Source organism: Meles meles, chromosome 8 (assembly GCF_922984935.1).
Source record: "Meles meles chromosome 8, mMelMel3.1 paternal haplotype, whole genome shotgun sequence".
Taxonomy (NCBI): domain Eukaryota; kingdom Metazoa; phylum Chordata; class Mammalia; order Carnivora; family Mustelidae; genus Meles; species Meles meles.
The window spans coordinates 102,795,182-102,810,371 of NC_060073.1; the positions used below are offsets into that span (position 1 = coordinate 102,795,182).

The 15,190-nt window shown below is 43.6% G+C and overlaps 1 protein-coding gene across 1 annotated transcript in view; it reads right to left on the reverse strand.

The window, feature by feature from the left end:
- SORL1 (sortilin related receptor 1) overlaps positions 1 to 15,190 on the reverse strand; it is a 153,492-nt gene that overhangs the window by 88,228 nt on the left and 50,074 nt on the right. The window contains exons 9-12 of the mRNA XM_046014580.1: positions 12,534 to 12,726; positions 10,019 to 10,136; positions 9,731 to 9,804; positions 113 to 201 (exon numbers count right to left, since the gene is read on the reverse strand). Coding sequence (XP_045870536.1) covers positions 113 to 201; positions 9,731 to 9,804; positions 10,019 to 10,136; positions 12,534 to 12,726 — 474 coding nt within the window. The remainder of the gene's footprint in view (positions 1 to 112; positions 202 to 9,730; positions 9,805 to 10,018; positions 10,137 to 12,533; positions 12,727 to 15,190) is intronic.

Here is a 15,190-nt window from a genome sequence, read left to right on the forward strand (position 1 = left end):
TAGATAAGGAAAGTTGAAATAATTTGCTGAGGTCAATCTACTTGTACTCACAGACTTACATCTGGGAGAGCGGTGTGATGTCAGGAGAAAAAGTTTCATCAGAGACACTTACTTCAGCTCATTGGTTTCCATGCCCTGGGCGATGGCCATGATGATGCCGCCATGATCTCCCCAAGTATAGTAGTGAGGTCCAGGAAGTGCCTGAAGAGGAAAAGCCAGTGCTGATGCCACCGCTCTGGAGTGACCGGGCAGAAACCATGCACACCACACAGGCACACACACACACACAAAGACACACACAGAAGCACGTGGCCGTGATGCCAACCACTTGGATACAACATTTCAGTTTCCAGAGCACACTCACATCCATTCCCTCCTTTGCTCCACACAACAGTGAGGACGGGACAGCGACCTCTCACCCCAATTCTCTCGCCAAATGAAGAAACAAGGGTTCGTATCAAAGCGGCTGACAGTGAACAGCAGGGTGAGGAGTCAAGCCCTGATCTCTGGCCCTCCCCCGTGAGAGATTACAATTCAACTGGAGTTTCTACCGTGAGTGTACAAACTCACTGCAGCCCATCCTTCCTGCCAATCACAAGAAAAGACTTGGAACAAAATACAGAAAAGGGCTGCCCAAGGATGCTGAAAAGGAAACAAAATCAGGTGGCCTGTGGCAAGGACTTCAAACCTAAGGAGTCACCACGAGGCTGGGGTTTCCTGGTGTGGCTTTGCCCCAAGGGAAAGTCCCAGTCCTGGAACACCTCAGTCCCAGGTGGATGGCCGCAGCATCACCAGAAACCATTTCTGCAGGCCGGGGAGAATGTGGTTGAAACGCCAGCAGGGAGAGTATCAAACAAATAAACCCTCTGTGTCTGAACTCACAACCCTCACTCCAACCCCTAACCACATGTGTATGGAGCAGACTGAAACCAACAGAGCAAAGGCTTAGGGAACACAACGGAGAGTTGCGCTGTCGCCCTCAGAATGCAGGAAGGAACCCACGGTCTAAACCCAAGCAGATTCACTCCACACTAAAACGAAAATATCCACGTCCTCCAGAAGACTATTCCATACATGTCATTCACATGTCCAGGAGACAACCCAAAATAACTCAACACAGACACCTGCCAACGAATCGTGTCCAGTTCTCAAGGGAAAACGCAATCAACGGGTGTGAACCCCACCAGGATGGTCCAAATGCTGGAATTACCAAAGACTTGAAAATAATGATCATAACTGTGTCTCATGGGGTAAAGGAAAACACACCTGAAATGAACAAAAGACAAGAATTCTTCCCAGAGAAGTGGAAGCTGTCTTTTAAGAAAAGAATTTTAGAACAGAAAAATGTAACATGTGACATTAAGAAGTTCATGAATGAGCTCCACAACAGAATGGAAATGACAGAGGAACTGGTGAACGCGGTGAGAAATACAAAACGGAGAAATTACCCATTCCAAAAAACACTCAAAAAAGAATGAAGAGGGAAAAAGCCCCAGAGACTGGGAGGATAATAATAAAAGGTCTAGTGTGTATGACAGGAGTCCAGGAAGAACAGGAAAAAGGGACCAGAGCAGGAAAAAAAAATTTTTTTGAAGAAATAACGGCTGAAAATTTGCCAAATTTGGTAAAAAGACATACATTTATAGACTCCAGATCAGCCTACCCAAACAGGATAAACACAAAGAAAACCACACCTAGATACATCACAGAAAAACTGCTGAACACCAAAGATAAGGAAAAAGCTCTTGAACCCTTTAGACAAAATGACAGATGGCGTGCAAGACAGTGGTGACTGAACCGACCCTAGACTTCTCATCACGAACCAGAGAGGCAAGATGTCTGTAGCACACCTTTAAAGCACTGAGAGAAAATTGCCATCAAACCAGAATTCTATATCCAACGAACATATCTTCTGGGAAGGAAGGGGAAATTAAAGAGATTCTCAAATGAGGGAAAACCAAGAAAATATGTCTGGTAGATACGCGCAAGAAGAAACGGTAAAGGAATTTCTTAAGGCCGTAGGGAAAATTACCAGGGGGATACAGGGATTTCCAGAATGAAGGAAGAGCAAAAGAAATATCTGGGTAAATATAAAAAATTGCTTCTTTCCCCTTAAATTCTCTAGAACTGATACAATAATGTAAACCAAAATGAAAGCAAGAACATTGTCTTGTAGGCTTTTTAATGGACTTCAATGAGATACACAGGCAACAATAACAGAAATGTCAGGGAAAGAGAAAAGGGATGTACATGCTTGCAAGGTTTCTAACTTTTATGTGAAGGTCAACATTATATTAAGAGCAATATTAATTTTAAAAAGACTATGAAAGATTAAATATGCATGTTGTAATCCTTACAGCAACCACTGAAAGAAATATAATTTTAAAAAGACAGTCTCTAAATAAAAGTAAAATATCAAAACCATCTAAATGATATAGAAAAGTCAGTAAAGGAAGAACAGAGGAATAAAAAATAAAGATCATACATACATACATAAAACCTTGGACCTAAATCCAACCATACCAATAATTATGTTAAATGTTAATGGTCCAGGCATTTCAGTTAAAAAACAAAGCCTTGCAGAATGGATAAAAAAGCAAGACCATCCTATATGCTGCCTGTAAGAAACGCTTCAGATACAGACACCAGTGAGCACAAAGTAAAAGGATGCTAAAAGATATACTATTGAAACAGTAAACATAAAACGGTTGGAATGACTATTTCAATACTAGATAAAACAGACTTCAAGACAAAGGTTATCACCATAGATAAAGAGGGCTATTTCATAACAATAAACGGGACAAGAACAGAAAAGATAATTATAAAATGTGCATGTACCGAATCAGAGCCTCAAAATACAAAAGATAAAATTGACAGGATTTAAAGAAAAACTTGGCAATTCCACAGAGTTGGAGACTTCACCATGGTTCTCTTAGCAATTACCAGAACTAGCCAAAAGAAAAAAGAAAAAGAAAGAGCATAAAAGATCTGAACAGCAGGGTATCAACCACCTTCACAGAAATAACACCTTCATGTAACTAACATCTGACAACAGCAGAACACACATTCCTTCCTAATGCAGATGATGGATTCAAGACAGGCCACGTATTAGATCCCAAAGCACGTCCCAATAAATTTAAAGGGATCAAAATCGTACAAAGTGTATTCTCGGACTACAAGGCAATTAAATTAGAAATCAAACATGTACGATATCTAGGGAATTTCAAGTATCTGAAAACTAAACAACCCTTTTCTAAATAACTTATCAAAGACAAAAAGCTGAAGGGACATTTTGAAGTAACAGAAACGTTCTGGAATTAGAGACAGGTGATGGTTGCACATTACATCACTTGTGAATATGGCAAAAACCCACCAAACTGTACACTTTAAAGTGATGAATTTTATGGTATGTGATTAATATCTCAGCTTCAAAGAGGGACATTAAGAAATATTCTGAACCGGATGACAACAAAAATACAACAGCTCTAAATTTGGGACAGTAGCCAATGCAGGATTTAGAGGAAAACTTAACAGCTTGAAATGCTTATATTGGGGGAAAAAAACATCTAAAAATGAATGACCTAAAGTTGTACCTTAAAAAAAGCTACAAAAAGAAAAGCAAATTAAATCCAAATAAGGGAAAAGATAATACTAAAAGAGAAAAAAATCAACAAAATAGAACACAAACCAAACAAAGCCATAAACACGTTCTTGGAAAAGATCAGTAATATTGACAAACCACTAACTAAACTATTAAGCAAAATAGGAAAAACCCCACAAATCCTCAATATCAGGAATAAAAACAGGTGAACACCACAGACCCTGGAGACATTAAGCCAACAAATTTAATGATTCCGATGAAACTCACCAAAACTGACGTAAGTAGTAGAAAATCTAAAGAGTTTTCTAGCAGTCAGAGACACTGAATTTCTAACCACATTCCCAAAAAAGAAGATTCCGGGTTCAGATAGTTTCACTGGTGAGTTATTCAAGAAAGAAAATCACCCCATTTTTAGATGAAAGAGGAGTCACTGTTCAACTTGTTCGATGACACCAGCCCAACCCTAACACCAAAACTTGAAAAAGACATTATCCCCACCCAAAAAAAGCAAAAAACCAGACCAATCTCTCTCATGAATAATGTAAAAATCTTTAACAAACTATTAGCCACTCAAACCTAATATTTTAAAGATAATAGATCATAAATAAACAGGGTCTGTCCCTTCAAGGTTCATATAACCTTCCAGAATCAATCAATATAACATACCATAACATACATGTAACATACCGTATTACCTATGTGATATGAAAAAATATATATATTTTGGTCTTGGGTCCCAGCTCCCAGTCAGAGCTCCTGAAAACCCCTGCACCATCTCTGGACTGATGGAGGTGATGTAGGTCTTACACAGAAGCTTCTATATCGTTGAGAACTTCCAGGAAGATAGCAGAGTCTTTGGTTGTAAGGAGGCAACTCTTGGTGGACTCCTGGACAGGACAGGCACTGGCCACCAGAAAGACAAGGCATGACTAGAAGCTTGAAACTTCCAGCCCTGCCTCAACCCCCAGGGAAAAAACAGGGGCTGGAGACGGAGTTAATAATCAATCATGCCTTTGTGATGAAGCCTCCATTAAAAAAAAAAAAAAAAAAATCCCTAAACTGTGGCATTCAGAGAGCTCCCAGGTTGATGAAGACGTCAACAAGCTGGGAGGTTGGCACATCGCAACACCATGGGGACAGAAGCTCCCGTGCTTAGGATACTTCCAGACCTTGCCCAATGGACCTCTCCATCAGATATAGCCTTTGTAATATCCTTATAATCAACTGGATGTAAATAAGTATTTCCCGAGTTCTGTCAGCCATTCCAGAAAATTCCTGAGCCCAAGAAGGGGGGTCAGGGGAGCACCCTATTTATAAGCTGGTCAACCTGGGACTTGCAATGAGCATGTGAAGTGGGGTGGGGCAGTCTTGTGAGCCTGAGCCCCTCACCTGTGGGGTCTGTGCTAACTCCAGCCAGCTAGTGTCATGACTGAAATACAGGACATCCGGTTGGTGTCCAGAGAACTGGAGAATTGCTCACTGTGAAGGGAACCTCCCTTAGCATTTGGTATCAAGAGTAAAGGAAAAGAGGGTTTTTTTACACTATATTTACATATTGCCATATTATTACATATTAGGGAAGGGAAGAAAAGGAAGAGAGAGAAAGAAATGAAAGACATAAAGATCAAAAAGGAAGAAATAAAACAGGTCCCTCCCTATGTGCAGATGATATCATCTCTTATACAGAATCTACAAAACAACTACTAATACTAACGAATTATTTTAGCAAGGCTGCGGAATACAAGGTTAATCAATAAAAATCAACTGTATTCCTATATCCCATAATAAAAATTGGAATGTAAACTTGAAAAAAACTGTATTTACAATAATACCAAAAGTTTGTAAAATATCTAGCAATAAAACTAACCTACATGATATATACAAGGCCTCCACATTGAAATCTGAAAAATATTGCTCAGTGAGATTTAAAAAGAAATGAAGAGGAGCGCCTGGATGGCTCAGTGGTTTAAGCCTCTGTCTTCAGCTCAGGTCATGATCCCAGGGTCCTGGGATGGAGTCCCGCATCGGGCTCTCTGCTCCGCAGGGAGCCTGCTTCCTTCTCTCTCTCTGCCTGCCTCTCTGCCTGCTTGTGATCTCTGTCTGTCAAATAAATAAATAAAATCTTTAAAAAAAAAAAAAAGAAATGAAGAAACATACTACATTCACAGATCAGAAGACTAAGTAGTGCTAAAAGGTCAACTTTCCCCAAATTGATCTGCAAATTCAACGCAATCCCAGTCAAAATCCCAGCAGGTTTTGCAGAAGTTGACCAGCAGATTCTAAAATGTTGTGAAAATACAAAGGATCTAGAAGAGTCAAAGAAATTTTTAAGAACAAAGTTGAAGGGCGCCTGGGTGGCTCAGCAGTTAAGTGAACGACTCTTGGTTTCGGCTCAGATAGTGACCTCAGGGTCATGAGACTGAAGCTCAGGTTGGGCCCCGGGCTTAGGTCAGAGTCTCCCTGGACTCTCTCCCTCTCTGCCCCTCCCCCACACACATGCCCCCACTCACTCCACACCTCACCCCCCGCTCGCTCACTCTTGCTCTCTCTCTCTCCTTCTAAAATAAATAAATCTTAAGAAAAGAAAGAAAGAAAGAACAACAACAACAAAGTTGGAAGACTTGTGCACTTGATCCCAACAATCAAGACAGTTTGGTACAGGTGAAAAGACAGACGTATAGATAAATGAAACAGATTAGAAAGTCTACCAAGTTCTGAAACAGACCCATGCATGGAGGACCAATTGATTTTCAAATGGACATGAAGTCAATGCGAGGGGAGAAAGAAGTCTTTCTCAGTAAGTGGGGCTGGATCCCTGAATCTCCACATGGAAAAATGAGTGTCAAATCCTCCCATCGTACCAGATATCAAGATTAACTCAAATGGATCATAAACCTAATCTACAGCCTTACACTAAGAAATTTAGGGGTAAATCTTTGCAAAAGGGACAAACGTTTCTCAGAACAACAAAGAGCATAAAATCCAGAAGAAAAGTTAGGCTAAATCAAACCTCAGCGAAATTTAAAACATTTGCTCTTTGAAAAACACCATTAAGAAAATTTTTTTTAAAAAGCAAGCCACAGGGGCGCCTGGGTGGCTCAGTGGGTTAAAGCCTCTGTCTTCAGCTCAGGTCATGATCCCAGGGTCCTGGGATCGAGCCCCACATCGGGCTTTCTGCTCCGCAGGGAGCCTGCTTCCTCCTCTCTCTCTGCCTGCCTTTCTGCCTAGTTGTGATTTCTCTCTGTCAAATAAATAATAAAAAAAACAAATAAATAAAAAGCAAGCCACAGACTAGAGAAGATACTCATGACACATATATCAGATGAAAGATTTAACTTCACATTTTTCAAAGAACATCCTACACATCCATAAGAAGGCAAACAACTCAATTTTTTAAAATAAGTACAAGATCTGAACAGACACTTCACAAAATGATTTTTAAACAGCCAATGGGCACGTGAGAAGAAGCTCAAAGTCATTAGTCACCAAGGAAATGCCAATTAAAACCATAATGAGACACCACTGTGTACTCATTAAAACGTCTAAAATTGAAAAGACTGAGCATACCAACTGCCAGTGCGGACCTGAGGCGATTAGAAATCTCAGACAACACTGAGACAACCCCCACTTTGGACAGCAATTTGGTCATTCCTTAAAAAAAAGTTAAACACAGACCCATCAAGCTGTCCATCATTCCATTCTGAGGTATCTACCCAAAAGGAATACAAATGTGTATCCATTTAAAAAAAAAAAAAAGCACATAATTAAGTTTATAATAGCTATACTTATAATCAGCAAAAACTGGAATGTCCACCAACAGATGAACGGATAAGTGAATTATGGAATATCCCTACAACGAGATACTAATCTACAATAAAATAGGAAAGAACCACTGATACATGAAACAACACAAATGGGCCTCAAAATCATCATGATGAGTGTCAGAAGCCAAGCAAAAAAACAGCATATTATGAGTCCATTTACAAAAAATTCTAGGAAATGCTAACTAACCATGGGGCAGGGATGAAGTAAAGAGAAAGAAGGATTACGGGGCGGGGGAGGGGGAAGATGACGGAAATGGGAAGTGACGGAAATGCTTGTTGTCTTCATTGTGGTGTTGGTGACGGTGTAGCGATGGTGACCAACTCTGATGAAACTGTACACTTGAAATATGCAGGGGCCTCCACAGAGTTGTTAAGGAAGAAAAGCATAGAAAAGGAACTCAAGATCAGAGAATTTGCACAAGTCTTTAGTAGCGGAGGAGGAACAAGTCTTCTAGTCACTGATTTCCTAGACAGCTCCGTCCACTACATTCTACCTCACCCCTCCCTGTCTTTGCCCCTCACGCCCCAGGCTGTCCCTCTCACATGAACACTGCTGCCCAAGGGCACTCAGATGCCCACTCACACAGACATGATCTCAGCCTTCTTCCCCTACTTCGCTCTCTGCTCTTTGCAAAACTAAGGTCCATTGTGCAATGGCTGCTTCCTGGCAGGCGTGAAGCAGGCTAGGCAGGAGGCACAGGCAGCTGCCCCGGTGTGAGCCAGACGATACCACTTCACCAGAAGAGCAACAAGGCCCTGCTTTCTCCCCAGAAGGAAATCACTTGCAGATGTTCAAATCCCAGATTACACCACCATCGGAAGGTGCAAACCAACCACCAGCCTGGTCGCTGAGGAGAGAACACCCAATTTCAAAAGGAATGTCCGGCTCCAATGAAGAGGAGAACAGCTGCTTCATCCTTCCTGCGGGAGCAGAGCAAGCGTGCTCCCCAAACTCCAAACCGTTCCCCCTTTGGGACATCTGGGCCTTCACGTCGTCTTACATCTGAGCATGTGATTATGGTCTCCATCTTACCGGCCAGTTGTTAATGAGGCACACCTGCAAGCTCTGGGTCCCAGATTCCTCAGCGTCAGGGATGGGAGGCTCTACCTCACAGATAAGATATGTGATGGGTCCCTGCCAACTGCCCAGAGCCAAACCAATGTGGGGTATCACGAATGCTTTACAAAGGCCGGATTTAAATACGAACTTGTATATATTGCGTTTCCAAAAGGAAGCACCATGAGGGGACCCCTGAGTGGCTCAGTCAGTTAAACAGCTGCCTTTTCCCTCTGCCTGCTGCATGCGCGCGCTCTCTCTCTCTCTCTCTCTCTCTCTCTCTCTCGACCAATAAATAAATTTAAAAATCTTAAAGAGGGAAGGAAGGAAGGAAGGAAGGGGCACCATGAGGCTGGCTGGGTCTTCTGAGAACCACATCCCTCCCGCCATCACGCTCCACCTACACAAGGTGCTCAATTAAATTCTTATCCCGTGATCTGTTGAGTTTTCCTGCTGGCTCCCCACACGGGCAGCAGAGCCCCCCCTAAAATCAACCCCCACAGAATGAGACCAGCTGTAGTTCCCTTGACCTTCGTAAATCATAGGAGGCTGGTGAAAGTTTTGTTTTGTTTACAAGTTTGGCAATCCTCTAACGCCCAAGGCCGAATTAGCATTTGGGGACCACAGGACCTGCTCTACTCTCGGAACTGGTATCTGCAGACCCGAAGCAGCTCTGCAGACATTTTAAGGCAGAAGCGGTCTTCTTCCACAGCGCAGAGTGAAACGGAAGGGCCTGCCCGGCACAGCCCGCTGAGAAGAGGCCTGACTTCGCTGTTGCTACGATACAACAACAAACGGCCAGTTTCCCGCCAGATGCCAGTACAACCCCACGGCCGTTTGCTGATAGATTCTGCAAACATTTACGCGGGTGCCCCCTCCCTGCTAGGCACTGCTCGGTTCTAGGGGTGAAGAAGTTAAGCAGAGAGACATTGCTTTGTCCCCTCGGGGCATTTAGTTAAATTTACAGCCATGAGGGGAAGAGAAGGTCTGTTTTTGATTCGAAGGAATATTTCTGGCAACATCACGAGCCCACATTACAAGGTGCGAACACAAGATCAGCGCAGCTGACGCTCTCGTGTGGCTCTGGGTACCCTCCTTTTATAGTCACACTTGATGCCGCTGGCCTCCCCACGGGCCACACGTGATCCTGAAAGGTGGAGACACGGCCATGATCTCTGACAAACCAGAACCCCGGCTGGCGGCTGGGGGGGCAGGGGGCAGGGCGGGGAGCCGGGGTGGGAAGCTGACCTCTCGCCACCGGGCTCCCGCACTGCTAGAAACGTACACATTCGTCTTGCTTGCCAAGTTCTTCCCCACCGAACCTGAAAGGCAAGAGGAGTAATGACTTTCCACTTCAAGAAGAGGTTGGATACTCACCCTGCCAGACCAGAACTTCTGAGTCGAATTTAGCAACTACAGATGTCTCAGAACATCACAAATACCGTGGCCACGGCAGAGGTCAGTGGTCCCCATGTATTCGGCCACGCGTCCCCGAAGAGCTTAAGACCGCAGCGGGGACAAGCGTCGCAGACTTACCAGTGGCGATGATGAGACCAGGAGCGGACTCCTTGGACAGGATGGGCATCCTTCGGAGCTGGAGGTTGAGCAGCTGACTGAGCCGCTGGGCCAGGTGCAGGGAACAGCCCTGGGCAAGCTACGGGACACAAGTGCCAGGCATCATCAGCACGGGATAGGAGGCTTCCAGCTCCCTCAAAACACAGGCCTGGGTACAGACCATGCAGCCATATACACATAAAGGAAATCTGGCTCAGAGGAACCCAGACGCACAGCCCAGCTGGCCCCCCACTACCTCCCAGGTGGATATGATTATCTGAATCACAAAAAGGCCTCTCCTTGAAGAAAAGAGAAAAATATGAGTAAAAAATTCCTCCTGAGACTCTCAGAGAACAGCAGTTAGAAATCAGTGCCAACCCAAGTCGATCAAAAGCGATCTCTCCCTCCGTTTTACCCCAGAGATACTCTTGCGTGAGTCGGCACGAAAAAGAAATGAAATGCTTTCATGGGACTTATTTCCTAAGTCCGCAGAGATACATTTCAAATAGGAGGTAAGCAATGCCGTCGGAGGAAAAACCAAGAATCAGAAGTCATCAAGTCTCCCTGATCAGCTCCCAGATATACCACATGTGAACTATAAACACCAAAGGATCCACATTAAAGCAGATTTAAAGTAGTGAGCATTTGTACAGGGCACCAGCTCTGCTGTGTCCACTGCGAAACAAGTCATTCGAACTGGCCACTTACGTTCGGATTTTAATAGTTCTGCAAACAATGCCGTTTGCTGTGTGGTCAGGCCTGATTGTCCTGGCCAGAAAGTCATTATCAAGTGTTATTCAGCCTCGTCTTGTGTGCTTACGTGAGCAGGTAAAAATAGACACGGTTTTGCTACATATACTCACTTTTATAACAAAAGGATCTCTCTAGCAAATGTCCATCTTGCTAGGATCACAGTTTGATGTGAGCAAATGAGGAAGGTTGGATCTCAAGGAAGTATCTGTCAACCAACCTTTCTTTCACCATCTAAAAAAACAGGTAGAAGCTGAGAGCTCACTAACTGCTGTACAGCTCATAAAGAGGTCAGTCGGGGAATAAGCGGAGTTTTAATAACGCCATTAATTCTACTTAACTAGGGCTCAGACCCCAACAGCACGCTGAAAAGCAGACCACCCCCAACCACACAGGCCCGGGCAGAGCTCCTAAAATCTAGAAGCCGCTCCAGAATAAAGAAACACCTGTGTAGTTGTCCCTTTCTACTCATACCCTGCCTCTCTCCAAAGTTAGACTTGATGTACAAAGTCGGCACCTGTTGCGAAACCCGCAAAAGTAATCAAGAGGTCCGAGGAGAGCAAGAGTCTCCAAGAAAATTTTCCCCAGTGGCCAGAGCTACAGCATCCAGTACAGTCAACACACTTCATCACGGGCAAACAAGACTCAAAAACCCCAAAGATCAGGTAACCGTCTAATTAAATGTTACAGTTTTCCCAAAAATTACTACTACATGATTTTTTTTTTTCCTGAGTTCCTTCTGCCTACCTACAGTATATATTTCGGATCCCTTAAGTGAGGCAAAAAGGAAAGTGTGGGGCATCATATAAAGCCCAGGAACTTTATTAATTAATTTATTTTATTTATTTATTTACTTTATTTATTCCACAGAATGTTCTTCCAAGGGAAAAGAACAGAGCTGCTGAGGTGGGTAGGAACACTTACTGCGGCCAAATAATACATTTTAGTATTCCCAGCTTTTCAGATGGAGCCACAGATTGGGAAAACTGTAGAACCCTAAATTATATTCAGGAAGGCACTTTTTCTTTTTAAGTTCCACAGAAATAAAAAACTTAATCAGAATTTCCCAAACTTTCTTGATTCGCAGCACAATTAGTGTCTTCATACATTTTTTTTAATTTTTTTTCTCATACATTTTTTTATAGCAGCTTCAAGCCAGAAGAAATACCAACATTTATTGTTTTACATAGTTAAGGCCAAACAACTTACTAAGTAGCTCTAATAACTTAGCGGCAGTTCAAAATAATAGTGTGCGTGCATATGTAAATACATACACACACAGAGAGAGAAAGAGAGAAAACAAAATTTCTGTTTCACTCTTAGATAACCACAATTATTTAACATGGGACGTATGTACCTGCTGGTACCACAACCCTTCTCAAAGTTTAGAGTCGTATTAATCCCACCACTATCATTACCTGTTCCACCCTGATTTTCGCCCTTGCTTTTTATCACATCAACTGCTGGGAAATCCAGCTGCATGCAAACAGGATGCCTTCCAGAGAAATTCAGCATGAACTCATTTTGAAACGAGGAACTAAACTCAAGATGGTACTTGCCACGACGACCAACAAATACCAAGTACCTCGTGTTTCCCTCAAAAAATTTAAAACATCCCAGAGTGGCCCCTGGGAGTTCACTACGGCACCCCCTAGGTGCCCTGCTGCTGAGTTTGAGAACCGTAAGGGCAACATAACAAGCAAAAAAATGTGTAGTAAAAGCTCAAACAAGACGAAACCATCTCTACCTCACAGTTGATTTTTTCTCCATATTCTGTGAAGGCTGGCGCCTGAAGGAACTCCCAGGTACCCCCTTTGTCAAAGGTGATGACTGATCTCATGTTCTCCTCATTCATGGAACCGTTAATCAGAGTAGCGATGTAGACTCCTTGCAACCCTTCCACACGGTGGAAGTCCGCAAACGGCTCATTTGCAAAATACCTGCAGTAAGAGAAAATAAACAGCTGTGAACCTGAACTGATATTTCCTTGGTATGTTTTTATTGCAAATGACATAAAATTTAACTGTTGAGAAGTACAAAATTCAGTGGCATTAAGCACATTCACAATGTTTTGTTGTACCAGCATCACTATCTCGTTCCAGAATTTTCCACATCTCAGAAGGAAACCCTGTACCCACCAACAGTCATCGCCCCTTTCCCCTGCCCACCCCAGGCCCCAGCAACCACCACTGAGTTTTCCATTGCTACAGATTTGCCTATTCCAGAATAGGAATATTTCATATACATGAAAACACGCTTTTTTAATAGTTCTTTTCCCACAGCGTAATATTTTCAAGGTTCACCCATATTGTAACACAATCAGTACTCCATTCCTTTATATAGATGAATAGCCTTCTCTCGGTCTTTTTTTTTTTTTTTTTTTAAACGTGCTTGTGTTTTAACTTTGAAGGCTAAGACGCTTATTGTATCAATAATTCCTCGCAGGGAGTTCAGAATGCTGACTACAACACACAGAGCTGATGACAGGGTCACAGCTATCTCTTCACTGACAAATTCACCCCAAATCCTCCAGTAAGCCTCAACGAACAGGAACAGGAAGACAGACTTGCCAGACACTAGTCAAAGCAGCGGGCTTATAGGCGGCAGGAATCCAGTGCTAAGGGTTCCCCCAAGCCACTGTCCACATGCTGACGACTCATTCTCTGATGCCCTGATCAGTCCCAAGCCCACAGGGTTCCTCTCAGAAAGTAGAGCAGAACCCCTACCCAAGGAAGCGGGATAGAGAGCAAGGGTGGTTCTAGAAGTTTGAGGTTATACTTGTTAATAGTGAAACAGAGAATAAGGCTCTCCCAGGGCCTGAACTACTACGCTGGGATACCGATTTCACTGGGAAGCCATTTTGCCCTGAAATGGTCCACCCATCCCAAATGGAATGCATTTCTGAGAAGCGCTAACCAGAGTTCACACATGGCTTTTAACTGGACGTGTGTCCTTTGTTTAGAAGGGTTCTGAGAAACTGAGCTGTGTTAAAAAAAAAAAAAAGAAAGAAAGAAAGAAAAGAAAATTTTAATTTAAAAAATCACAGAACTGGGCGCCTGGGTGGCTCAGTGGGTTAAGCCTCTGCCTTCAGCTCAGGTCATGATCCCGGGGTCCTGGGATCAAGTCCTGCATCAGGCTCTCTGCTGAGCAGGGGGCCTGCTTCCCCCTCGCTGTCTGCCTGCCTCCCCCTCTCTGTCTGCCTGCCTCTCTGTCTACTTGTGATTTCTCTCTCTGTGTGTCAAATAAATAAATAAAATTAAAATTAAAAAACAATCACAGAACTGCTTTTTTCCATTATCCACTGTACAGATCTTGAGCTGGAGGAGTGCTCTGTCTCCTCAGACAGAAAGAAACACACTATAAGCTCTGAGGCAGGAAAAGAAAATTTTTAAAAAGCACAGAAAGAGCTACTTCAGACTAAGAGACTGAGCAAAATCCTAAGTAAGATACTGGTGTTGAGACCAAATATTCTGACATGTGGTTTCCTTAGGTCTACTGGGGTTGTTTTTCGGTTGCTTCCTTTAGAAATCAGTTGAAGGTCTATCACCCACCGGCTCTCTGTTCATCTGTTCACCTCAGCGTTGTTCACCAATCCCGAGCTGGATCCCATCATCACGAAGCCGCCACCGTCAGGTTCAAAGGCTTCTTTCAAACATGAGGGAGGGTCTGGCTTTCTCTCACCTAGATGAGCTCTGCTTCTTCCCTCTGGTCACTCCTGGATTTTTGTCTTTCGGTTCCAAGGTTCTAGAAACCTGTTCTCTGTGCCTCACACGCACCCCAGACTGTCCTGTCAGCTTCTCTGTGGTCCTGTGACAATTCACCTCACCCTAAGTGCCCTCACTCCATCCATTTTTCTTACATTTCCTCTCACCAGCCCTCACGACAGCACTTGTCCCCTGCTCCCTGGCCAGCGCCCCAGGGCCCCTAGGCCACCCTCCTGCAGAACCCAAGTCGGCCTCACCACCCACAACCCAGGTCCTCCTTAGATGCCCCGCCAGGCCTGACATCTCTCCACACCTGGTCCTCCACATGGACACCGCTTGCCATGAGATTTCTATCCCACACACTCACTACTGCCAGGAGCACCCCGTGAAGAATTCTTTCTCCATCCTCTAAGCAAATTAGGACGGGTTCCTTGGCACCGCACTTGCCTATTGAGTTCAAAGAACAACTCATTTCAAATACCACAGAAGGCTGTGTTTTGTTTTGTTGTTTCAAATCAGCCTGCCCACATAATCTGCTAATTCACCCTTATCCCATTTCATCTCGCTGAGAGGCAGAAGCAGGTGACAAGTTCACTCACACGAACCCCTGTGAACATCTCCAGGCCCTAAGATAGAGTCTAAAGAAAACAACCAGAAGGCTGAGCCTATGTGGTTCTGCAAACAGAGACATAAAACTATT